The 25,584-nt window shown below is 37.2% G+C and overlaps 1 protein-coding gene across 8 annotated transcripts in view; it reads right to left on the reverse strand.

Annotated features, from left to right (window-relative positions):
* LOC109409257 (syntaxin-1A) overlaps positions 1 to 25,584 on the reverse strand; it is a 298,425-nt gene that overhangs the window by 89,610 nt on the left and 183,231 nt on the right. For all 8 annotated transcript variants that reach the window (XR_009998103.1, XR_009998102.1, XR_009998104.1 and 5 more), the window contains exons 4-7: positions 8,723 to 8,796; positions 8,453 to 8,636; positions 8,007 to 8,080; positions 7,760 to 7,897 (exon numbers count right to left, since the gene is read on the reverse strand). Coding sequence is in view for 4 of the 8 variants with exons in the window: in XM_062854413.1 (XP_062710397.1) it covers positions 7,760 to 7,897; positions 8,007 to 8,080; positions 8,453 to 8,636; positions 8,723 to 8,796 (470 nt within the window). In the remaining 4 variants the exon portion in view is untranslated. The remainder of the gene's footprint in view (positions 1 to 7,759; positions 7,898 to 8,006; positions 8,081 to 8,452; positions 8,637 to 8,722; positions 8,797 to 25,584) is intronic.

Genomic DNA, 25,584 nt, shown 5'->3' on the forward strand with positions numbered 1-25,584 from the left:
CATTGTTATAAAACCAGAAATATTTGATTTTGGTTTTATGATGGTTCTGATAACCTCTGGAAGTCCATTTGCCTCATTCGGATTGTATTGAAGTGATAAATTGCTCGAAAAAGGCAGTAAATTGACATTTCCGACAAACGATCCAATATAAGACGGTTTTAATGCAATCAAAACAATGGGACAAGGGTGTAAACACAAGCAAGGGAGAGAAGGTCGATTACAAAACTGTTCGTTCACTACATGACTGCAATGGGGATAAACGGCGTACGAGAATGATGGGAGGAGGATGTCACACAATTTAAACCGATGATGTAGATCTGTGCGAAATCCGTGGGTTGGGAAGAACGAACACGAGCAACACGGAGGAAAGTGCATCTTTTATTAGTTCGCGCTCTGAATGATTGTGCGGTCGGTCGGTCGGTCGGTAGTGATGGTCAACACACGCTCTGGATGATAAATAACGAGTAAATTAAATTAAACCAGGGCAGGGTATCATCGTTCGCTTAACAAGAGCCGTTTATATGGGCGCTGTAGTTGGCGCCATCAGTTAGTTGGCAGCGCTGTTGAATGGGAAAGAATCAACAAATTGAATGTTTCGGACGTGGTTCCCGGGGCCTATTGACCCCAGAGGACAGAATGGCGGTACGTGATGACCGACAAGTGGGAAGCGTTATGTAATTCTAGAAGAATGGGCTCAATTTTTGCGGTAATGTCAATAGTGAGAAAGCTGATTAGAAACAGCTTAGAATTTTTAAAATATTTAGGAATTCTTACAATGAACGATCAGCAATTTATGAGAGTGAACATATTTAGATTACAGAAATACATTCTCTTTATTTTCCTCGTTTTAGTCAACACACATAATGATGTTTGTGAAAAAAATAATTTCTGGCAACACTGACTTTGTAGAATTTTTGAAAATCTATATGTATTTTAAATTTTATAAAAGATAAGCGAATCGAATATTCGAGAAAGCATTAGTCATCCATTGGGTTAAACCCCGACACAAAAGCAAAATTAAGTAACTGGCAACACTGACCCAGAAAAATCTAATAAAACATGCTATCCGACAAAAACTAGTAGGACGCTCAGCAATGTTTTAGTGGATTGCTAGAGTAATCCGTTATCAGTTGGCAACGTTTGGTAGTTGGCAACACTGATAATACTGCTCGATACTGATTCGTGCTATGGAATGAACCTAAAACTACCCAAGTTTTGGACCCTCCAGAGAGCCATAGGTTGTATGGATGAGATGTTGTTCATGAGATGTTGTTCATGCGCTGGATTTTCTGAATCATGCACTTCTGCATCAACACAATCATTTTTCCTTTCCTAACTTTTGAAAAGGGCGTATAAAAAAACTGATTTTCTCTGCTAATAAAATATAACTTGAAAACGGTTTGTTGGTTTGAAATGATGTCTTCGAAGATATTGAGGATATTTTAAGGACTTTTGAAAAAAAAAATACACTAAGAGTAATATTCATCGCGAATCTATGTTAGATGTTATATAATTTCTATTTTTCAAAACCTTTCCCTTCGAATTTTTTTTTTATTTTCTGTAGAAGCTAACTTCTAGCCATAAATTTGCAATGAAGCCCAAGATGGTGAAATATTTCTAACTATTTTTTCTCGAAATCAAAATAAGAAAAAGCAAACCATTTTTCAGATTTTTATATCAAAAATAGATTCCATGTACAGGTTCAAATGTAAACACTATGCATTTTTTACCTACATCTAACCATACTTAAGTTACAGCGAATTTAAAAAATAGAAAAAAAAGTAAAATGTACGGGACCTTGTATAATGTTATTAGAGAAATTTTTTACTGTTTTACAGTTTTTATCAAAAAAGGATCAAATGTTTCCCTGACATGTGATTTTTTAGAGCGTATTTAATAACATTTAACAAGGTCCAGTTTTAGGTAGCTATTACTGAAGTAGGAAAACATTATGAAATTGAAACTTGTACGTAGAATCTAAAGAAAAATTCCATTTTTTTTCCTTTTGTCCGTTTCAAAAACGATGAAAAATAAAAATTCGAGAAAATTTTGTTAGAAGCATTGGACTAAGCTGGGCTTTTTGGGAAATTTAAGGCTGGAAGTCAGCTTTCCACCGTAAAATAATAAAAGAATCGAAGAAAATTGAAATTATGTGCCATCTAACATAGATCCACGATAAATATTACGCTTAGTGTTTTTTTTTTCTAAAAGTCCGTCCAATATTCTCAAACATCTTAGAAGACATCTTTTCAATCCAACAAACCGTTTTCGAGCTTTAATTGTTGGAGCAGAAAATAAGGCATTTTCAGTAATTTGTCGTGAATTTCTTCGGTTATTTTTTTTTTTTCAACCAACTCATATTGGTGTTCCTTCGCCAATTTGTTTAAGAAATCTTCCAAAAATTTCTTTGCAAAGTCTTTCATCAGTTGTTTTGTGAATTCCCTCTGTTATTCTCCATGACAATTCTTAAGATAATTTCTTCGTGAATTTTTCAGCTTTGCTTTAAGAAGTTCTTTCAGAAATTTCTTTGGATTGTTTTTAAATTATTTTGGGAATAGCCCACTACATAAAATTAAAAAAAAAAACATCTAATGCATTTTTTCTGGAAATTTTCTAATTCACAAAGAGATTGCCGAAGGAATTCTCGATAAATAAAGTGAAGGAGTTTTGGAAGGAACTCCTAAAAGAATTACAAGAGAAATTTTCAAACAAAAAAACACAAAAAAAATCCTAGAGAAGTTGCAGAAGAAGTTTCCTGAAAAAAATTTAATAAATTTTAAAAGGAAATTTTACTGAGCTTTTCTTTATGAATTTCTTTGAAAAAAAATCGGTTAGATCTGCTTTGCTTTATTTAACAATTTCTCGGGCAATTCTCTCCGCAATTCTTTAGATATATTTGAAAAAGAGTCCTTCGGAATTTATTGTGAATACCTGCGATAATTTCTTTGAAAATGTATTAAGCAACTCCTTTGGAATGTTTTCCGGCAGTTCCCTTGGGAATTGGTTCGGTGATTCTTCTAAAGTTTCTTGAATTTTTTTAAGAAATTGATTTGGCCATTTTTTTGGCATTATGTTTGAAAGTTTCTTTATAAATTCCCTTTGGGAATTTCCTAGACATTTTTATTTGTAATTTCTTCGCCAATTTAATTTCTTCAGCAAATCTTTTGAAAATTTCTCAAACCGTTTTTTTTTTTGGTAATTTCACTGTTTTCTTGAAAATTCCGGCATTATTTTTTGATTCATTTAAAAAAAATCAACAAGAGCTTTGGTAACTTCTTCGGCAAATTTTTAAGAAATTGATTTGGCCAATTTTTTGGCATTATGTTTGAATGTTATAAATTCCCTTTGGGAATTTCTTAGACATTTTTATTTGTAATTTCTTCGCCAATTTAATTTCTTCAGCAAATCGTTTGAAAATTTCTCAAACCGTTTTTTTGTAATTTCTTCGCCAATTTAATTTCTTCAGCAAATCTTTTGAAAATTTCTCAAACCGTTTTTTTTTTTGCAATTTCACAGTTTTCTAAATTTCTTGAAAATTTCTTCGGTTACACCGGCAATATTTTGTTTTTAATTCCTTGAACAAAAATTTCAAGAAATAAAAGATGAAATTTTTCAAGAATTTATGGCAATTTTTTTTTCGGAAATTTGTTTGGAATTTTCTTTAGAAATTCCCTTGGCAAATTTCTTAGGCATTTTTATTTGTAATTTCCTCAGCAATTCCTTTGAAAAATTCACAAGCCGTTTATTGGTATTTTTGTGGGAACTTCTTGGGAAATTCCTTCCGCAATTCTTTTTCGGAAGCTATTCAATTCCCTCGGCAATTCTTTTGGAGATCGTCAATTTCTTCTGATATCCCATTGTAATTCCGATAGGCAATTCATGTACTTCTAAAGAAATTGTCTGAAAATTTTCTAGTTCACATTGAGATTGCCGAAGGAATTCTCGTGGAATATAGTGAGGGGATTTCGAAAGCAACTCCTATAAGAATTACAACATAAACTTTCAAACGAATGTCCAAAAGAATTTCTACAGAATTTGCCGAAGAAGTTTCTTGAAAAAAATGAATAAATTTCAAAAGTAAATTTTACTGAACTTTTCTTCGTGAATTTCTTTGAAAAAATCGTTTAGAACTGCTTTACTTTCACGGCAATTCACTTTGAACCATTCATGTAACAATTTTCTCCGCCTGCGATAATTTCATTGCAAATGCGTTAAGCAACTCCTTTAGACTCTTTTCCAGCAGTTCCCTTGGGAATTGGTTCGGTGATTCTTTTCAAAATTTCTTGAAAATTCCTTCGGTAACTTCTTCGGCAATATTGTTTAATTCCTTTAAAATAAAATCAAAAACTGCTTTGAAAACTTCTTCGACAATTTTTTAAGATATTGATTTGCACAATTTTTTTGGCAATTTGTTTGAAAGTTGCTTCAGAAACTCCCTTGGGAATTTCATTTGTGATTGCTTCAGAAAATCCGGAAATTTCTCAATCCGTTTTTGTTTTTGGTAATTTCACTGTTTTCAAAATTGTTTTACCATTTCTTCGGTGACACCTCCGATAATATTTTTTTGATTCCTTGAGCAAAAATTAAAAAAAAATGAAATTTTTCAGAAAGTGATTCCGCCTTTTTTCGGGAATTTGTTTAGAAATTTCTTCAGAAATTTCCTTGGCAGTTTCTTAGGCGTTTTTATTGGTAATTCCTTCGCCAATTTTCTTTGTAATTTCTTCAGCAATTAAATTCCTTTGCAAATTTCCCAAGCCGTTTATTGGCAGTTTCTTGGCAAACTCCTTTGGGAATTCCTTTGGCAATTTTTTTTTTTTGAAATTGATTCGGCAATTCCTCTTGACATTCCTTCGGCAATTATTTTGGAGATCAGCAATTCCTTCTGATATTGCTTAGTGAGTCCAATTAAAAATGCATGAAATTGCACTAGTTTACAGCATTTTTGAACTCGGTAAGCTGATGATCATTTTTAGTGAAGCATCATTCCCTTGAGTTCGAAAACGTGAAGGAAAAAAATTACAGTAGAGCGGAAATTTTTTCGACTTTCCATACAAGGCTGTCGATTTGAAATCGATTTTTGTTCTAATTTTAAGCAAAGTTGCTCACTTCAAACATCTCATTCTCCGTAATCAATGCTCCGATTGAGCTGAATTTTTTACTGTAACTCGCCTACATATGATATGTCAAAAAACATTAAGAAAGAATTTTTAAATAGTTTTTTTTTCATATTGAAAAAAATGCATTTTTACATATATTTTTGGAAATTTTGCTAAAATTTAAGGAGATCGTCCCTTAAACTCGCCAATACTTTGAATTTCATCAATCTGATGCAAAACTTGCATTCAGATGATCGAAAGGTATTATATTCAGCTTTCAATTCATGGAAAAAGATTTAAAATTAGTTGAACAAAACGCAAGATATTTGAATTTTAGTAAATTCCATATTTTAAAAAGTTGTAAAACTCGATATTGAGCTAAAACTTAAAAACTGTTCTACTTTAAATTTTTTGAAACACGGTTTCGAAATCAGGGCTAAATTGTGCTTCAAAAATTTTGGTCGTTGACAGAAGTTCCAGACTTTCGTTTTATTTTGTAAACTAGTGTTATTTGAGGAATATCCAATTTACAAAGAGATTGCCGAGAAAATTTTCGAGGAATATGCTGAAGGAATTGTGGAAGGAACTCCTGAAAGAATTACCTGAGAAACGTTTATACGAATGGTTCAAGAAATTCCCAGGAGTTTTCAAAAAATATTTTCTCAAAATGTTGAATAAAATTTGAGAAAATATTTTTGTGTAAAAGTGACATTGGAAAATTATTTATGCAAAAGTTAAAATTAGACACCAAGATTCTTTAGAAAAGTTGTAGATAATTTTGATACAAGAAACTTTGCCGAAGACACTAATGCTCGATGGAATTTAGGACGTTTTTCATGAACAATTCCTTAAAACTAGTTTTCTGAGTATAACTTTAAAATGTTTTTTTTTTAATTTTCATGCTTTCTACAAAGCTACAAAGCGATGCAAAAACACATGTTTTTGTCGAAGACGTCAAGTCCCTAAGAAAAAAAGTTATTGTGGATTTTCTGAAAAAACCAACTGGAAGAACTTTCAGATGCAAATAAATTCGGTAGAAACACCTGATTTTATTTTTTTTTTTCAGAGGAAGGATTTTTCAAAAGTTCTTTATTTTCATCAGAATTCTAAAATTCTAAATTTTAAGAATTCTATGAAAAACTTGTTTCTTCAGAAATTTCCTTGGAATTTCTTATGCATTTTTATTTGTTATTTCTTCAAAAATTTCATATGTAATTTCCTAGGCCGTTTATTGATATTTTATGGATTTTTTTTTTAATTTTCTTTGGCAATTCTCTCTCGGAAATCTATTCGGCAATTCCTCTGGGATATCTTTTGGCAATTCTCGTGGAGATCGACGAATCTAATAAACCAACATGAAGAAATTCCAAATGCTTCGTTTCGTCTACAAATTCTGCTGGTGTTTTTACTGGATTTTTCAGAGGAAGGATTTTCCAAAAGTTCTTCAAAATTGAAATTTATTTAATCCTACTTGAGCAGTGTTGCCAGCAATTAAAAATATACGTCAGTAGTATGTTTATTTAACCTTCTGATATGTATTGCGCGACTAGTTTCGGGATATGTATTGCCTATTCGGATGATTAAAGCTGTCTATCATTATTGGCTATTTTCGATGATGCTTTGCCGGGAGTGCATTGTTGGACGCGAAAAGTAAAACGAGTTTTTGTGGATAATCCAAAAGCTACAATGGCGATGGATAATATTAATCTTTGCAACTCCATCTACGATTTGTGCGTTATCTTTCAGTGTTGCCATCTGGTGGTGAAATCCAGAAATTAAAATGATCGCCCTTGATGAATACTCAAAATAAATTTGATGGTGATCCGGAAACGGTATGAATTCATTTAGTATTTGTACCGTGTAGTGTGATTTTATCTGAACGTCCGTTATTTACGTAAAAAGAGATCGCAGTGCATCCACACCACACGTCCAGTATAACAAACAAGAACACTCGAGCGACCACCAAACCGTCCAATCTCGACCGATTTCCGCACAAATCTAATCAGCATCAACGGAAGAAGGGAAATGACCAACGGCAGCCACAGGTGGTAAGGGACAGAGGGATTAAGGGGGGAAATTGCATTATGTAGTGAACAACGTCGTACGCTATGATTATAACACTAACACTACACAAACACGAAACACACAGAATCTGTAAGATCTACTACTGAATAAACCTGCGGAATTAAGTGTAAGAAGTGCTTGCGCCGGTCGAGTGCTGAGCTGGTCTGATTCAAAGCACCCGGCCCCCACTTCTTCCGGACATCTTTGCGACACAAGCACACACTCTTTGGCTATTACTAAAGGGAGAGGTAGGTAATCTGACTGGAGAACCTTTCCTACGGATTTTTTCATGTATCTCACATTTCCTGATGGATATAGCTGTTTCCTTGGTTGTAACAGGTGCGCTGTGATATGGTACCGATAGCGACCGGCCGACCGACACAGTCACCATAGTCCCTGCTGCAGCATGCAACCCGCCTACAGAAAGGTGCAGATTTGCTGCCGCCAGGACGATTCGGTGTCGGTCGGTACGGCAGCCGTGGCTTGGAATCATCGTCATCATCCAGGCGTTTTAGGTTTAAGAGGGAAACACAGGGTCTCCCACACAAGAACATGGGCGGACGCCAAGGAGGCATAATAGTAATTGAATTCCACTTTACCTGGCTCTCGACGAGCATCGCCATGTCCATGAACATATCGTGTAGCTCCCTAATTGAATTCTCCAATTTTATAATATCTGCATGCCGTGCTTCGATATCGGCGAGCGTTTGTTTAGCTTGTTGGGTTTCCATGATAATCTGTCGGGGGAGAGAGACAGAGAGGGGGAAACACACGGGAAATAGAGATTAGTTAGACACTGGGCATCCGGTGGTGGCGGTCGGTATCCAAACAGGAAGACGACATTACCCCTTGCGTGAACACGGCGGAATTGCCCTGCTCCAACATCTCCTCGAGCTCTTCGTTCGTCGTCGCTCTACCCGCTGCAATTGAGAATGTGGAAAAATGTCACTGATTAGTGAATCTCATCTCTGAAGTTGATTAACATTGAAGCAAGACAACTACATTTTAGCTTGATTCTGTTTTTCATTTGCGTTAATTTTTACTTGAGAATCGTGTTGATCAACCTTATTCATTCGAAGTTAACAAATAAACCAAGCAACATTTTGCAGGAGGTTAAAAGAGCCGTAATAAAACCTGAATGATTTTAGTTTGATTTTATGATAGTTTCAAGAATTTTCAAGAATGTGACAACACCGAATGAACAACATAGTTATGCATATGATGTTCAAACCGTCCAATTCCCAAGTTAGAACTCGAAATCCCCAAAAAAAAAACAGAACAGTTATACTTACTAATTTCCAATTGTCGTTGTATTCTTCCTTTGCACCGCTCTCGGTAGTCAGTCTGGGTCCGGTTGTACTCGGTCATCACCTCGACGAACTTGCGCGACAGTGCCGAGTGCTGTGTCTTCCGTATCCTCAGATCGGCATTGGACTTGTTCGTCTGCTCCTCCTGCTCAATGTTCTGTTCGATACCCTGTGGGAGAAGGAGAAATTGGAATTGAAGTTCGGGGGTCAAACAAATCGACGGCATAACCGATAGATGATGTTTTGAAACCTTACCTTGAGCTTCCCTCTTACTCTGTTGGCAGTTTTTTTGATATCGGCCATTAGGTCTTCGAGTTCCTGTTTGGTTTCTGTAAAAGGGAGTAGATATTTAACATCTAGTCGAAACAAGTTTAACGATTTACAGATCAATACCGTGTGCCAGCAGGGCCAGGAATCCCCCCAAAAAAATACATAAAATTCCTTACAAATCGTTGAAGAAATTTTTTCAGACATTAATCAAATTGGTTTTCTGGAAACCTCTTTTCCTGTCTAGTAATTTCTTCAGAAATTCACCCATTGCATACATTTTTCCTCGTTTTTTTTTTGTAAAAAATCCTCAAAGATTTTGACAAGAATTTGCCCATAAAAATACCTACAAAGTACTTCTACATAAGATTTATTAACAACTCTACACACTTAATTCAGATTGGCGGTGTTGGAGCGAGTTTCTTCTGGATTAATGAAACACAATACTATATTAAATACAGTTCATTTCAATAGTTTTACAACGTGTTTAAACTTAAAATTACTTACATGATAGTTTCTTAATCACTAACGAACCCTTCAACTCGACACACAACTTAACAATAAATCTTATAACTATCCTAGTACATTTAATTCCTATTGGATAATATAGTTGCCAGTTTCACCAAAATACCGTCGCAACAGCCGGGATATCAGCCCTTTTTCAAACTTTTGCCGAAATTCGCACAACCATTTTGCCGAGATCTGGGCAATGTTGACAGTTCAAATAGATGTTTTGGGATAGCCAAGGAACAATTTGAAATCATTAATAAGCATGCATGTCGAATTATTGCTGGTTTATAACATTTTCAGCTGAACAAAACCAAATGCTGAATAATAAGCTGAAATGATGCTATTTACATTGTAAATAAACCGAAATGCAACATTTGGCACGTATGTGAACAACGATTTAATTACAAGCTTAACAAATGTCAGCCATTTTTGTTTGTTCGATTTGCTTTTACAAGCTTTGATATAAGCTGAAGAAGAACTTTTTTCTACAAGTTAAAAAACTTATGTTCCACTGTTTCCAATAGCTGATTATTGTGGTATATATAATTCCAATAAATGCTTTTGATTTTAATACTTCAGCTATTGTGGATACACGTTTAAGAATGGTTTGACAGTAAGCTATATAAACGAATTTTTTATTTATTTGTTCGATTATCACTCTTCGATTGAGCAACAAATTAAAGTGATGATAATATAACAATTCTACAGCAGTAAATATTTATTGATGTTTGTTATACACCAATGCTAAATATTTGAAACATTTGCTAATTTTCGTAGCAATTTCAAAGTTGCCGTCATTTTACAACTTTTTTTGGCAAATATTTCAAACCTTTCATAAATTTGAGCATTAATCTGTGAAAGATTTTGTGAAGATATTTTGCTTTCAGCGACTGACTTCCCAGTTCCAGGATGGCGTAGACGGTAAGGCATGCGACGGGTGATTGGGAGATCACGAGTTCAAATCCTAAGTTGAGAAACATTTTAGAAGAGCCGGTGTGTTAGAAATGTGTTTGGATGAGACAAAAAACATGATTGGCCTATAATTGCACCTCGCACGTCAAATTATTTTTGTTTTCAGCAGGTCATCATAGCTGAATAAAAGTTTAATATGAGGCCGATATAACAGGTTACTTGCGACTGTAAAGTCTGTATCACGCTTGGAGAGAAGAATGCTGAATAACTTCTTCACTTTTGTTTGAACAACGCCTGATTACAAGCTGTGATGAAATAATGATGATTAACCTAATGTTCAACAGTAATTCAGTCAAATGTGGAATAAAAATGTCATTGCAATGTTGGTTAAATGAGTGATTGTTCCTTGGGTAGGTATTATTGTTAGTTCTGTGGTGATCCCAGCCAAGTGCAATTATTCTTCGATGATTTGTGGTTTCGAGTGTCACTTAAACAGACATGAGATACTGACTTCAGGTAGCACAGAACATGCTTAGCTTCCGTCCAGTTGGCCTGGGATGGTGCACTCATAGAACGTTCCAATATTGATAAGGATACAGCGATCTCCGGTCAAATATTGACTGCCACGTATGGTCTGTTTGAAATTGAACTATTGAACTGGCGTATTGATGGTTGCTGGGTTGCATTCCTTTCTCCTCCTTCTGGTTTAGGTGGCCGGAATCCCAGTGGAAACTTTGCTTGATCCAATGCGTGAAGTTACGCTGAAATATCTGCTATAGGTCCCATATTCGATCTGCATATTTTTCCTCATTGTGGCACACACTAACAATGTCAATCTGCTTCAGTACAGCGCTGATCTTATTTTCCAAACTTAAAAATAACTTTTTCAGTCTCGACAAAATTCAAATATCTTGTGGATGCTATCGACTGGTAATTTTGTACTTGGGGGGTTTTCGGCCTTGTAGTCTCCGGTGCAATCAAAACTATATATATTTTCGATGCCCGACGTTTCGATGGACTATGCCATCTTTCTCAAGGGTTCTATTTAAACAAATTGGACGTAGTACATATTAGAGACAAACAGAAAAATTACAAAGGTGAACACAACTTACAGAAATATCGTTCTTCGTCTGGTGGTATGAATTGCACATGAATTTTAGTCAAATTTTTGACGGACTTCATCAATTTCCTACAAATTTGACTAAAATTCATGTGCAATTCATACCACCAGACGAAGAACGATATTTCTGTAAGTTGTGTTCACCTTTGTAATTTTTCTGTTTGTCTTTAATATGTACTACGTCCAATTTGTTTAAATAGAACCCTTGAGAAAGATGGCACAGTCCATCGAAACGTCGGGCATCGAAAATATATATCGTTTTGATTGCACCGGAGACTGCAAGGCCGAAAACCCCCCAAGTACAAAATTCAAATACTGCTATTTAATTTCGTCCAACGTTTCGGTCGCATATAAGACCTTCATCAGGGACTCTAAAAATGATTGTTTATTTTATTTGGTATTTAAAATAACAATTTTTACCAATTATCACAGATTCTTCGTCCAATGTGTTCTGTTGAACAAAGGTTGTCCAGCGGAATGAATTTTCCCTCACAGCAGTTAACGGTTGGGATTCGGTAACTGTGGAAAAACCCTTCCGGAATTTTACCGTACTGGAATTTGACACTTCGCGCTTGATCGATCACCATCGCTTTCCGTGTGTCATGCCGTTACATTGACATGACAACACAAAAACTAAAATCCCGCATTTCCAAACACAAGTCTAACTTGCGAAAACTGGAAACACTGAGAAATGCAGGACACACCATTGAAGACACCGCAATCCAATCTATATTGGAAACCACGGCCCTCATAAATCACGCAGCACGAGCGGAACACTCATTCAAGCTAGATGATACGAAAATCCTGGACACAACAAACAGAGGAAAGAATCTTCCTATTCTGGAGAGCTGCCACATCCACAACACACACAATACAGTCAACAAACGGACGGACACCGACAACCTCCACGTCGCATATGCCGGGGTTCTCCACTGGCTGAAAAACAATCAACATCAACGAACGAGAAACAGATGATCAAAACAAACTCGCACAAAATTGTAAAACACAACACTAACACCAATACACACTCCAAGTTGATTCTGAACACGCACACCAGCAGCAAAGATCGATCCCGAGCAGGAACGAATAACTGACACGTAACTGCATATACCAAAATCAGGTATCATACCAAGATGAGGTATTGGTCGGTTACCCAGGTATTGAAAATACCTTATTCTGGTATTTTCTAGGTATTTATAAAATACCTCGGCGAGTTATTGGTTTATAGACTGTTTCAGAAATTATAAATACACTTTGTTTATTCAATTAAATGAACTGTTCTAATGATTTTTACCAACTTGTTTCAGAGTATAGCATATTGTTCTCCATATTTTTATATTCCCTTTCAATTGTCTTGATATTTTAAAGAACAGTCGAGTTCTCTAACAAATAATTTAATTTTTCAAATTTGCATTTGCACAAAAGTGTTTTTTAATGATTTCAACATTATTTATCACTAAATACCAAAAATAATCTAAATTTTTATCACATTCGCTTTCTCAACAAGTTGTCTAAGTAATGCCTTGATCAAAATTTGGGAAAAATCGATAAAGGCATTCCCGCAACATTTTTTCGGAGATCAAGTTTCTTATTTTTTAAGGTTTTCTACGGAACATAAGAACTACCACACAGTTTCTTAGCTTCCCTGAACGCATTTAATCTAAACAAACTTATTTTTTCAGCTCATTCGATCCTTCAGATGGCAAAGCTTGTCATACCATAAAAACGAATGCAGTAAACAGTAATTAAGACATTCGTTTGCTTAACGTTTGTTGCTACTGGTGTTGTTGATAAATTTGAAACAAAAAAAATTGTATTGGGAAGGCCCGTAATGGTGGTTCTTGATCAAATATTCCAGTAAAAATTACTCTAACCAATCGAGAAATATCTTTTATTATCGATACAGTTATTTTTATTGTGTTTGGAAATTAAATATTTTATCTGTGAGATTTTTTTCTTTTCTACTATGCTACATTTTTTGACCACTTTGTGCAACTTCAAATTTTAATCATCTAGTTTACAGAGCCCTATTTTTTAACATTTACCAGAAACATCAACAAAATTGGTATTATTTGCTTCGTTAGCGAGTTTACTTTAAGAGCTAGAAGAAATTTTTTTGGGTATTATGCTCAAATTGAAATGGCAGTGAATCGTTAGTGTATTTATAATTTCTGAAACAGTCTATAGTGTTGAGGACTGCTTGAGGTATTATTCAATTATGGAAAAATCACTATTTGTATGGAAAAATCGCCCATTATTATTTAGGTATTGCCATACCTGATGTAATTATTCACGTGTTATGCACAGAATACACACCAGTTATTATTTTAGGTACTTTACCTCTTATGCAGGGCTTCTTAATACCTCATTCAGGTTGTAGGTATTCGGTTTTCCATACCTGAGTTAGGTATTCTTCAGCTATTTTCTCCTGCTCGGGATTGCACGAACACACAGGTGTCAAATTCCAGTGCGGTAAAATTCCGGAAGGGTTTTTCCACAGTTACCGAATCCCAACCGTTAACTAATCTGATTTTTGTTAAAAATCTAATTTTTGAAGAAATTTAATGATGAAGTATTTCATTAACTTAAGAAGAGAATTATGGAAAGAATTTACTAAAATCTCCAAGAAACTCCTGTAAAATTTTCGGAAAAATCCGGAAGCTATTCTAGGAGAAATTCTTGGAAACGATTAATGAGGAATTCCTGAAGTAACTTCAGGGCAGTTCCAAAGGCAAATCTAAGAGGAGTTCTTGGAGGTGTTCCAAGAGAATCCTAGAAAAACTAAAAGAAACTTCAAGAAATTTCTCGAAAACCTTCTGGAGCAACTCCACAAGAAATTTCAGGAGAAAATCCAGCAAACCTTTTTGGGGCGATTCAAAAGAAATTCTTGTAAAAGCTGCTTGACAAGTTCTTGAAGTGGCTTCAAGACAATTCTAGGGGCAACTTCTAAATTGTTTGTTTGAATTTCAATTTGAAGCTCGAACGTTTTTCTCAACCAAACTTTACTTATGAATCTAAATTGAACTCCACGAAGGGCAATAGATTATAAAGTTTGAACCTTACACAAATTCTGAACAGTTCAGATTTTTAATAAATATGCTTTAGAATTGTTCTTTTTGATGTTTTTGTGCATCGATGTTTTATGCGGCCCACAGGTCGATCCCGAATTGCAAATTTGGCCCGCGGTATCCTCCAGCCTGAGCACCACTGATCTATATATATAAAAATTAATTTCAGTCTGTCTGTCTGTCTGACCGTTATGGATTCGAAAACTACTGAACCGATCGGCTTCAAATTTTGTATGCAGGGAGGTTTGGGACCGGGGAAGGTTCTTAGCCTGGTGTGAGATCTCTCCGGTCTCTGGAACGGGGGCTCCCATACAGATGACTTCGCGGGGGACGTCCCTATGGAGCTGCATGTCAAAAAACACAGTAGGCAGGCAGTACGACGTTTGCCGGGACAGCTAGTTTAACACTTATGTGGCCGGCAGGGTACCCGGGTACCTTTTTCAATTTCAAATCTCGATATTTTAATGGTTATTGAGACTAGGATGTTGGAGCTCTGTTACATCTTAGAACTCGTGAATATACATCTATTAATGGGGTTGACCGAATTTTAAAGTGAGGAGGGGCAGGGGGAGGGGCTCCTGCATTTTTTTATTACGTGGAAAGCCGGCAGGGTACCCGGGTACCCACGAAATTGAAATGATCATATCTCCGTCAATTTTTCATCGATTTTGGAAATTTTTAGCTCATTCAACTCAGAAACTCATCATCTATCAAGAAAATATTTGGTTAGACCGATCCAATCACCGTGGTTTTCGGAAAATCCATATTTTTGGGAGCATGTCCTTATACCATATTGAAACCTACATTGTTAAGGCTAGGATACCTTAAAGTGTTTATGGTCAACCATGGCCCCACGGGAAGCGTGTTCCGAAATCACAGTTTCAAAGTCAACACGTTTTATGATTCCAGGCCGGTCAGATACAATATGCCAAAGCAATTTTACGATGCTTGGTACCGAAATTGCTACTAACCTACCGAAAATCCCGTATATTGTATTGTATAAAAACATGGATCCGGAAATCCGGATTTTCCGGTACCTATGGTGATCGGACCGGTCCAACCAAATACGATCTTGATAGATAATGAGTTTCTGAGTTGAATGAGGCAAAAACTTTTAAAACCGGTGGAAAAATCGCTGAGATATGATCATTTCCATTTCGTGGGTACCCGGGTACCCTGCCGGCCTTCTACGGGTGTTTTTTTTGCTGGCCACACTACGGTTAAAATATATATGGATCTCGTGACTCAGTATTCGTTAAAAAAAAATGTCAACAATGATTATTGCCATTCCTTAAAAAGGTAGAGTGAGACATCCCTAAGTAGTTTTCAGTTTGAAGGGGTGTTGTTTGGCAATTTCAGCTAAAACAACATGATTTAAACACACCTATTAAGCTTGCTAATTTGGGTATTCAGCTGAAATAATTTACTCCATCTAGGTTCAGAATTGATGTTGGTGATTGTTTCAAAGCGTCCATAAACTAAATTGAACTTTTAACAAGATGAAACATGAATAAAACTTCAAAATATGGTATTCCCTAATAATGTTGGATGGTCACGTGCAAAAATAGAAAAAAATAGTTGTCATTTGAAAATTAACGCGTTATGTAATCAGTAAATGATCCATTTCGGTTATTACTGTCAAAAACATCGAGAAATGAAGATGATTAATTAAAGGTTTTGTCAAATTCAACTATTGCAAGTTACCCCATAATAGTTGTCGAATAAAATAATGATTTTTTTACATTTCTTAGTCGATAAGTTAATCAAACATTTATAGTTTAGCTAAGCTTACTATTAGGTATCCTAATTGCAAGCAAGGTCATCAGACTTATCGATTTAAGCTAAACAATAAACAAAGAAATAAAACTATTTTTCCACTGAATGGATCTTTGATACACATAATCTCTATAAACGAAATAGTAGGGCATACTAGTTTTCATTATTTTTAGAAAATACTTCACATTTAGTGTATGTCATCATGTTGCAAGTTACACCGCTGTTGCAAGTAACCCCGTTTGACGGTACATTTAATTCCTATTGGATAATAGGGTAAGTGTGCCGATCGTTGTGGTAATAGGGTATATTGATTCAAAAAAATATGATCGTACAATTTAATAAAGGGTTTCAAAACGTTAGTCGGTAGTTTTCTATCCAAATTTGCTTGAAAAAATATAAAACTATCGTTTCTCTCTGTTTTCGATCTGTAATCACTTGCCACAACATTAGGCACACTGTTCCTATTATGGAGGTAAAATTTAATTTCGGTTCCTAATGTTGCGGTTCCCATTGAAATCATATGGGATACCGCAACATTAGGAGCGGTAGTGTCCCGCTATAGGATACAGCAGCAGAAATATTAAGGATTTTTTTTTAATGGTTTTTGAGCAAACCTTAAGCATACAAAAAGTACAATCTCGTAATTTAAGCATAATACATCTATTAAAAATGCCTTTTGGTAACATTCCAGCCGAAAAAGTGCTCAATTGCCATTACCGCAACATTAGGTACTACCACAACGTAGAGAACAATTACCCTATAGTTGCCAGTTTCACCAAAATACCGTCACAACAACCGGGATATCAGCACTTTTTGCAAACTTTTGCCGGAATTCGCATAATTGAGCAATTCGTAAACAACCATTTTGCCGAGATTTGAGCAATGTTGACAGTTCAAATAGATGTTGTGGGATATTATTGTTAGTTCTATGGTGATCCCAGTCAAGTGCAATTATTTTTCGATTATTTGTGGTTCGAGTGCCTCTCAAACGGACATGGAACTGCACATAGAACATCGTTTTATACAAGAACATTTGAATTTGAAAGTATCAGGTATCAGGTATCAGTAGGTCGGCTCTAGAGGCACGTTCTCCTCCATTCGGGAAATTTGTGCCATCGCCATGAACACGAGCCTATTCATCATTTACCTGACGGAGAAGGGAAAGAAAAAGGATAGGACATGGGAAAGGACAGGTAAGGGAATAGGATCGTCATACTCGCAAAAGCGTACCACAATGGGTTCACATAGCGTCCTGAAAAGGACACTGTAATAACGCATAAGCGTGCCACAATGGGTTCGAACAGCGCCCTGAGAAGGGCACTGTGATAATGCATAGAGCGTAAAGAGAGCCTATAGCTCTTTACCACAGCGGGTCAAGAACAACAGAACGTCCTGAAGATTCAGGTTTCTGAAGTCAGTTTCACTTAATAAGTGTTTCCCGAGTACTCGGAAACGCAATTGCGCAAAAGCTGGACAGTTACATATTAAATGATACGAAGTTCCATAATCGGATTCACAGCTATCACATGCAAGTGAATCAGCTTGCTGAATATTCGCCATGTGATAACTGAGTCGGCAGTGGCCAGTCAATGCTTTGACCAGCATGCTGCAATTATGCTTTGACAGATTTGTTAGATACTTTGCCACCCCTAGAGATGGCTCAGTACAATACAATTTTGTTTGACGACATGACTCCAAACTATTCCAGTATTGTTTGTGCTGAGTGGCAGCCCAGGTGTCAATCTGAAGCTTCACCCAACACTTGGATACCGGAATAGCTGGCTCAGGGCCAATGAAGTCATGTGATGCTCCAGTGCGAGCTAACTCATCAGCCAATTCATTTCCAGCGATGGAAGAATGGCCAGGTACCCATACAAGGTGAACAGCGTTTGCTGAATTCAGCTCCTCAATTTGAGTTCGACAAGCGATAACTATCTTCGACCTGGAGTTGGCCGAAGCAAGTGCTTTAATAGCAGCCTGGCTATCTGAACAGAAGTATATTACTTTGCCCATTACGTGCTGCTGAAGTGCTGATTGCACTCCGCACATAAGAGCAAAGATTTCGGCCTGAAAAACGGTGCAGTGTCTGCCAAGTGAATAAGACTGATACAGCCTTAGCTCACGAGAATAAACACCAGCACCTGCTCGACCTTCGAGAAGGGAGCCATCAGTGTAACATACGATGCCGTCTGAAATACTTCTCTCCAGATAACCAGATGTCCACTCTTCCCGGGAAGGGAATTTCGTGGAAAATGTCCTATATGGAAAATTACAAGCAATTGTAAGATCACTTGGAGCAAGGACAACTTTGTCCCAATTCACCAAAAGTGGAAACAACGAGGTGTGTGTTGAACTGCGGTTCACAGGAGTTTCCTCTAGTAAACCGAGTACCCATAGGCGGTAAGTGCAAGAAAGTGCTTCTTGTTTGAGATGAATGTGTAGTGGGGCAACGTCAAAGAGAACTTCGAGCGCTGCCGTGGGAGTTGAAGAGAACGCTCCAGACATCGCCATTAAGCACATCCTTTGGAGATGGCCTAACTTTGATTGGACCGTTCTCACTTCGCCCTTTTGCCACCACACAAGACATCCATAGGCCAATATTGGCCGAACAACAGTTGTGTAGATCCATTTGATATACTTGGGTTTTAGACCCCAAGTTGTACCAAAGGTTCGCCGGCATTGCCCGAAGGCCATACAAGCTTTCTTGATTCTGAACTCAACATGAGGTGTCCAGGAAAGCTTAGAATCAAGAATGACTCCAACGTACTTTACCTGTTCAGTCACATTGATTTCAGAATCAAAGAGACGTAAAGTTCGAACACCATTACGGTTTCGCTTTTCCGTGAAAAGCACAATAGATGTTTTACTCGGATTTACCGAAAGGCCATATTGGCGACACCAACCCTCAACTACCTGAAGAGCGTTTTGCATCAGGTCGAAAAGGGTGCTGATGCACATACCGACTAACAATGTTAGGTAGTCGTCGGCAAAACCATAAGTAGGAAAACCGCTATTATTGAGTTGCCTCAATAGCGTATCTGCTACGAGATTCCACAAAAGCGGTGATAAGACTCCCCCTTGGGGGCATCCACAAACACTCAATTTCCTAATCGCCGCTTGACGCAATGTCGAGAAGAGATGTCGGTTTTTGAGCATTTGGTGAATCCAATTGGAAATCATTGGAGATATACCATGACTCTGTGCGGCTTCCAATATGGCATCGAAAGGCACATTGTCAAAGGCACCCTCGATATCTAAGAAAACACCCAAGCAGGATTGCTTTTGAGCGAATGCCTTCTCGATATCGTAAACAACTTTGTGTAAAAGAGTCACAGTGGACTTTCCAGATTGGTAAGCATGTTGGTTCACATGAAGAGGCACATTGGCCAGATGAACATCACGGATGTGATGATCGACTATGCGTTCTAAGCATTTCAGAAGAAAAGAGGTCAAACTGATAGGTCTGAAGCTCTTTGCTTCTTCATACGACGCGCGACCCACTTTCGGAATAAACTTCACAGTAATATCCCTCCAGGATTTGGGAATATACCCTGTAGCAAAACTGCAAACAAGTAGTTGTTTCAAAACATGTTTGAAATGATCAAATCCCTTCTGAAGCAAAATAGGATAAATCCCATCTGCCCCAGGAGATTTGAAAGGAGCAAAGCTATTAAGTGCCCATTCAATCGATTCTAAAGTTATGATACTCCGAGCCGAAGCTAAAGAATCATAACTACAAGAAAAGACATCAGGTTCATCCGAATATGTAATATCCACACATCCGGGGAAGTGTGTACTGAATAAACATTCTAAAACTTCCTCATCAGAGGAAGTGAAATCACCATTTGGCAAGCGAAGTTCGTTCACTTGAAAATCCTTAGATTTTGCAAGGATTTTGTTCAATCGACTGGCTTCACTCAGACTGGAAACATTTGTACAAAGGTTTTTCCAGCCGGATCGTTCAGCAGACCGAAGAGCTTTCTGGTAGGCTTTGCGAGCCGACCTGAAAGCCTCCGATCCAACCGAACGTCGTCTGTTCCAACTCTTTCTACATTGTTTCCTGAGCTTCGCCAGATCGGAATTCCACCAAGGGGTTCCTCTTGTGGTCTTCACAGACCGCAGAGGGCAGGCTTCTTCAAAAGCTTCCATGATGAAGGCCGTTGTAGTATCAACGGCATCATCTAAATCACTTGGAGTGTCAATTGATGGTGAGTATCCATGAAATTTGGCTGCAACCAAATCGGTAAAGAGATCCCAGTTGGTTGACCGGGGATTCCTGAAACGCAAAGTTTGCGAAGTAACATTCACATGTTCAAACAAGATGTAACGATGGTCAGATAAAGATTCTTCATCTGACACATGCCAATTGGTCAGCTCATGACTAATTCTGCTAGAGCAAAGCGTTATGTCTAACACTTCCTCTCTACCAGATACCATGAAGGTTGGGCGGTTGCCTATGTTAAGTAATCCAAGATCTGTACTACTCAAGTATTCCATCAAACTGGAGCCTCTCAAATTGATGTCTGAGCTGCCCCAGATTATATGGTGAGCATTAGCATCACTACCAACAATTAGCGGAAGGCCTTTTGAAGTGCAGTATGCAATGACTTGCTTGAAAGCATCCGTAGGGGATGGTTCATCATGCGGTAAATAAACCGAACAATAAACGTATTTCCTGTTGAGGTTTCCAACAGATACATCTATTGTGATAGCACATACATCTCTGGTAGTTAGTTCAGAGATGAGTGTAGCAACGATTGCGTTGTTGACAAGCACACATGCTCGAGGCATGACACGTGAGTATGCCATTTCATTTTTACTGAAAGTAGCAAACACCGGATTCACAAGGTTTCCTAAATAGAAATTCCCCTTACGAAAGTAAGGTTCTTGGACTAACGCCACTTGGGCTGTACCATTTTGCATAAGTCTACAAAGATTGATCGTTGCTGTTCTTTTGTGCTGAAGATTGATCTGAGCTATCCTAACCGTAGCCACTACCCAAACTAGGCAAGATTAAACTCTTAACAATCACAGCACAAAAAAGAACAGCAACAATAAAGCCAGATCGGTATCGATTTGAGTGCGCCAAAGGCGAGGATGCACAGAATACACTGTGTAAAACGCATAATGCGAAACCATATAGGTGAAAATCTAAACTAATTAATAACATCTTCATAATCCCGCTCTTATTCAGCCTCAAGTATGAGATTGAAGAAGGGCAGCTGATTGTCTCGGAGAAACACAAGGTCCACCGCGCTATTGCTCCGGTTAGCACAGTAAGGGCAAATACTGTGGAGGGTGCCCTGGTACTCCACAGGCTCCGTTTGCGATTAGGTTTTTATAAGACCCCCCTAACCATTCATTCCTAGGCACGGTAAGCGTAAAGCCGCATAACACCATGAATTAGGGGTCACCTGATTAGTGGATTCCTACCACTGGAACAGGCGGTCCGTAGTGCTATTCTTAGCCAGTTGAACTAACCGCTACCGACACTACACAGCTATCTAGGCTGATCGGGAAAAGAAGTTAATATTGGTGATCAACTTCATACGGGCCCGAAAAGCCGGCAAAATATTAAGGATTTTTTTTTAATGGTTTTTGAGCAAACCTTAAGCATACAAAAAGTACAATCTCGTAATTTAAGCATAATACATCTATTAAAAATGCCTTTTGGTAACATTCCAGCCGAAAAAGTGCTCAATTGCCATTACCGCAACATTAGGTACTACCACAACGTAGAGAACAATTACCCTATAGTTGCCAGTTTCACCAAAATACCGTCACAACAACCGGGATATCAGCACTTTTTGCAAACTTTTGCCGGAATTCGCATAATTGAGCAATTCGTAAACAACCATTTTGCCGAGATTTGAGCAATGTTGACAGTTCAAATAGATGTTGTGGGATATTATTGTTAGTTCTATGGTGATCCCAGTCAAGTGCAATTATTTTTCGATTATTTGTGGTTCGAGTGCCTCTCAAACGGACATGGAACTGCACATAGAACATCGTTTTATACAAGAACATTTGAATTTGAAAGTAGCTTTAAGATACAGTTGTAGATATCTCCAGAAACATCGTCTTGAATAAGGTGAGAACAAATTGAAAATGTAAATAAACAAGTGTTTTCTTTGTATTGTCATCTACCGATTGTTGAATAAGAACAACTATTACGCTCAACGATTGGGAAGTAATCAACCTAAATCGTTTTATTTAATGCCAAAGTACAAAATATGATGGCTTTTTGTTCATCAAGAGCCTATTCTTTAATACTCCTAATCAATAGGAAGCAATCAGTGAAGTACTAGATTGAAAGTAGTGAGCTGGATTTTTGTATGGTGAGATGATCAATTCTCCGTTTCTGCAAAGAAATGTTGCAAACAGCGCGGGTTATATGATTGCTTGCCTAATTTGATGCTGTTTGAGCAAAACTTTGGGTAACTGTGTTGTTGAAGTTGCAAGAAATAAATACCGTCAAATGGGGTAACTTGCAACACTTTTTGACTTTGAAGCAATATCATTGAAAATCTAAACATTTCAAACATAATGTAAAGCATCGTGTACACTAATTACCACGAGTAGAATACTATGCAGAACTTCATTTACCAAAATACGTTGCCACCTAAACAGGAGGTGTGAAATACATGCTTGTTGCAAGTTACCCCATCTGTGGGGTAACTTGCAACACATGACATGAAGCTAAGTTAGCTACTATTAAACACTACTAACATTCCAGTTATTGGTCATATTATAAGTTTTTGATGTAACGCATGAAATATGCTTTGAAAAGATAAACACTAACCAATTGAAATATGATTTTTCATTATACGGTTGGTATTTATTATAAGCGAGAGTACAGTAGACGTTCGGTCGGTGCAAGCGGTTTAACTGCAATGCTTTTTAACTGCAAGTCCGGTAAGTGCAACAAATTTGCAGTTATCGCACCGCTATCCGTCAAAACGGTGCGCCAAGTTAGCCCAAATGAACAATCGAATGAATTTTTCGTTCATTTAACGTCAATTGATGGGTTGTTGATGGCTATCTGACGTTGCAGTTATCGAATTTTGTTCGCTAACTGAAACGTAAACATGTTGCAGTTATCGAACGTCTACTGTATATCGTTTCACAGTAGGTCTCACGTCCCTCAATATAAAATATTCATGGATCTCATGACTCAGTACTAGTTACAAAATTTCAACAATGTTTAATGTAATATGTTAGAAAGGTAAAGTGAGTTAGTCATCTTTAGGTAATTTTCAGTATGTAGTGGCGTTTGGCTACTTCAGCTAAAATAACATGATTGAAATACCCATTCATCTATTTACAAAGTTTAAAGCCGTCAATTTGGGCGACGTTGGTGATTGTTTTAGAACGTTCATTAACTGAATTAAACTTTCATCAAGGTGGAACATGAATGAAGTTTCATAATATGAAAGTCTTTAACAATGTTTGAAAGTCACGTGCAAAAAAAAAATGGTAAAATTGAGTTGACATTTGAAAATAAACACGTTACGTAATTAATAAATGATTCATTTCGACTATTTCTATCCGAAATACTGTGAAACGAAAATAAATTTTAGAAAGTTTTATTAACTTCAACTGTTGCAAGTTACCCCATAGTGGTTGTCGAATATGATTATGATTTTTTACATTACTCAGTCTATAAGTTTATCAAACTTTAATCGATCAGCTAAGCTTACTATTAGGTACCCTAACTGCAAGCAAGGTCATCAGACTTATCGCACTTACCATAAGAGAGAGGTAAAGCACGATTTTCATACTTGTTTTTATGGCATAAAATGAGCAAACCGTTTTAACAGTGTAGCTGAACAATAAACAAAGAAACAATACTAATTTTTTCATCAAAACGATCTTTGGTACACATAATTTTGTTAACCGAAATGGTGGAGCATACTAGCTTTCATTATTATGAAAAAATAGTTCACATTTAATGTATGTCATCGTGTTGCAAGTTACACCGCTGTTGCAAGTAACCCCGTTTGACGGTAATACAACAATACAGTTACCCAACCTTTTGCTCAAACAGCATCAAATTAGGCAAGAAATCAAATAACCCAAGCTGTTTGCACCATTTCATTGCAGAAACGGAGAATTGATCATCTCACCATACAAAAATCCAGCTCACTACTTTCAATCTAGTACTTCACTGATTGCTTCCTATTGGTGTACAACGGCTTTAGGACATTTCCCCGAATTCCATTACCCCGAATTCCATTACCCCGAATGACCCATTTCCCCGAATGGCCCAATATCCGAATGGCCCAATATTCGAATTATTTATCCGCAAGCCTACCTCGAGACCCGCCATGGGTAGCTAACGGTACATCAAGTGTTTCACCACATTTTCAACTAAAATTTTCCTTCTTTGAGCATATGTTGTTCTTTCTGACCTTACTACCAAAGAACTTTCATTCAAGGAAATTCTACTTTGCGGTCATCACTTATGTATCCTTCTTTCAAACGTAGGCTATAAAACATTAAACATTAGAAACTTTAATTTAAGCAATTTGTTGGCGTCGCAAATGTTATTATTTTTATCAGAGATTTTTCCTTCTTTTAATCATACTGTTCTTTCAAGTTATACTGTTATATGGAAGAGTGACATGATCACATTAGTTTATTTCTTTCATCCATATGATCCGAAACCGATTGTTGAGTAGATTTTTTCCTTCTTTTAGTTATTACCTGTTCTTTTAATCATACTGGTCAGAGATCTGTTCAAAGGGTCCCAGGAGCTTCATATGCTTAGGTATTCTCACCGCAAAAAATAGGCAGAATAAAGTTTTATCGACCAAGCTAGTTCGTTCCGGGATGAACGTCATGATTTTCCTTCGTATTGGAAATTACGAAATTTATAATTCAGAAAAAAAAATATTTGGGGAAATGGGTCATTCGGGGTAATGGATTTCGGGGAAATGGGTCATTCGGGGTAATGGAATTCGGGGTAATGTCGTTCGGGGTAATGGAATTCGGGGAAATGTCATAGAGTCGTGTACAACTACTACTTCTCTGAATCTTTGCAGCTTCGTGGTACCAGCGGCTTGGTCAGTATATCCAAAACCCTTTAATCGGTAGGAAGTGAACATCGATTAGTGCCAAGAATTCCGCTTCGGTACTGCAAAGCGCAACGCAGGTTTGCTTGGGATCCCAAGAATATTGGGATTTATTTCTTGATCAAGCAAACAGCTTCACCATCTTATGCTTCGTAGCCGGTTGGTTGCTTCATGTAAAATGTCTCCTCCATTTCGTCATGTAGGCACCGGTAGTTTCGACATCGGCGTGTTTGACCTGCATGTAGAGCTGGTCAGCATCTGTCCACAGCGACTTGAAGGTGACTTATCGGATTATTGGTTCGGACACGTTATCAAATCCATCCCGGACATCTACGAGAAATGTTGTGCTACTAGTCGGGCTTTGTAGTGTATATTATGACGAAGTCTGAG

Source organism: Aedes albopictus, chromosome 2 (genome assembly GCF_035046485.1).
Source record: "Aedes albopictus strain Foshan chromosome 2, AalbF5, whole genome shotgun sequence".
Classification (NCBI taxonomy): domain Eukaryota; kingdom Metazoa; phylum Arthropoda; class Insecta; order Diptera; family Culicidae; genus Aedes; species Aedes albopictus.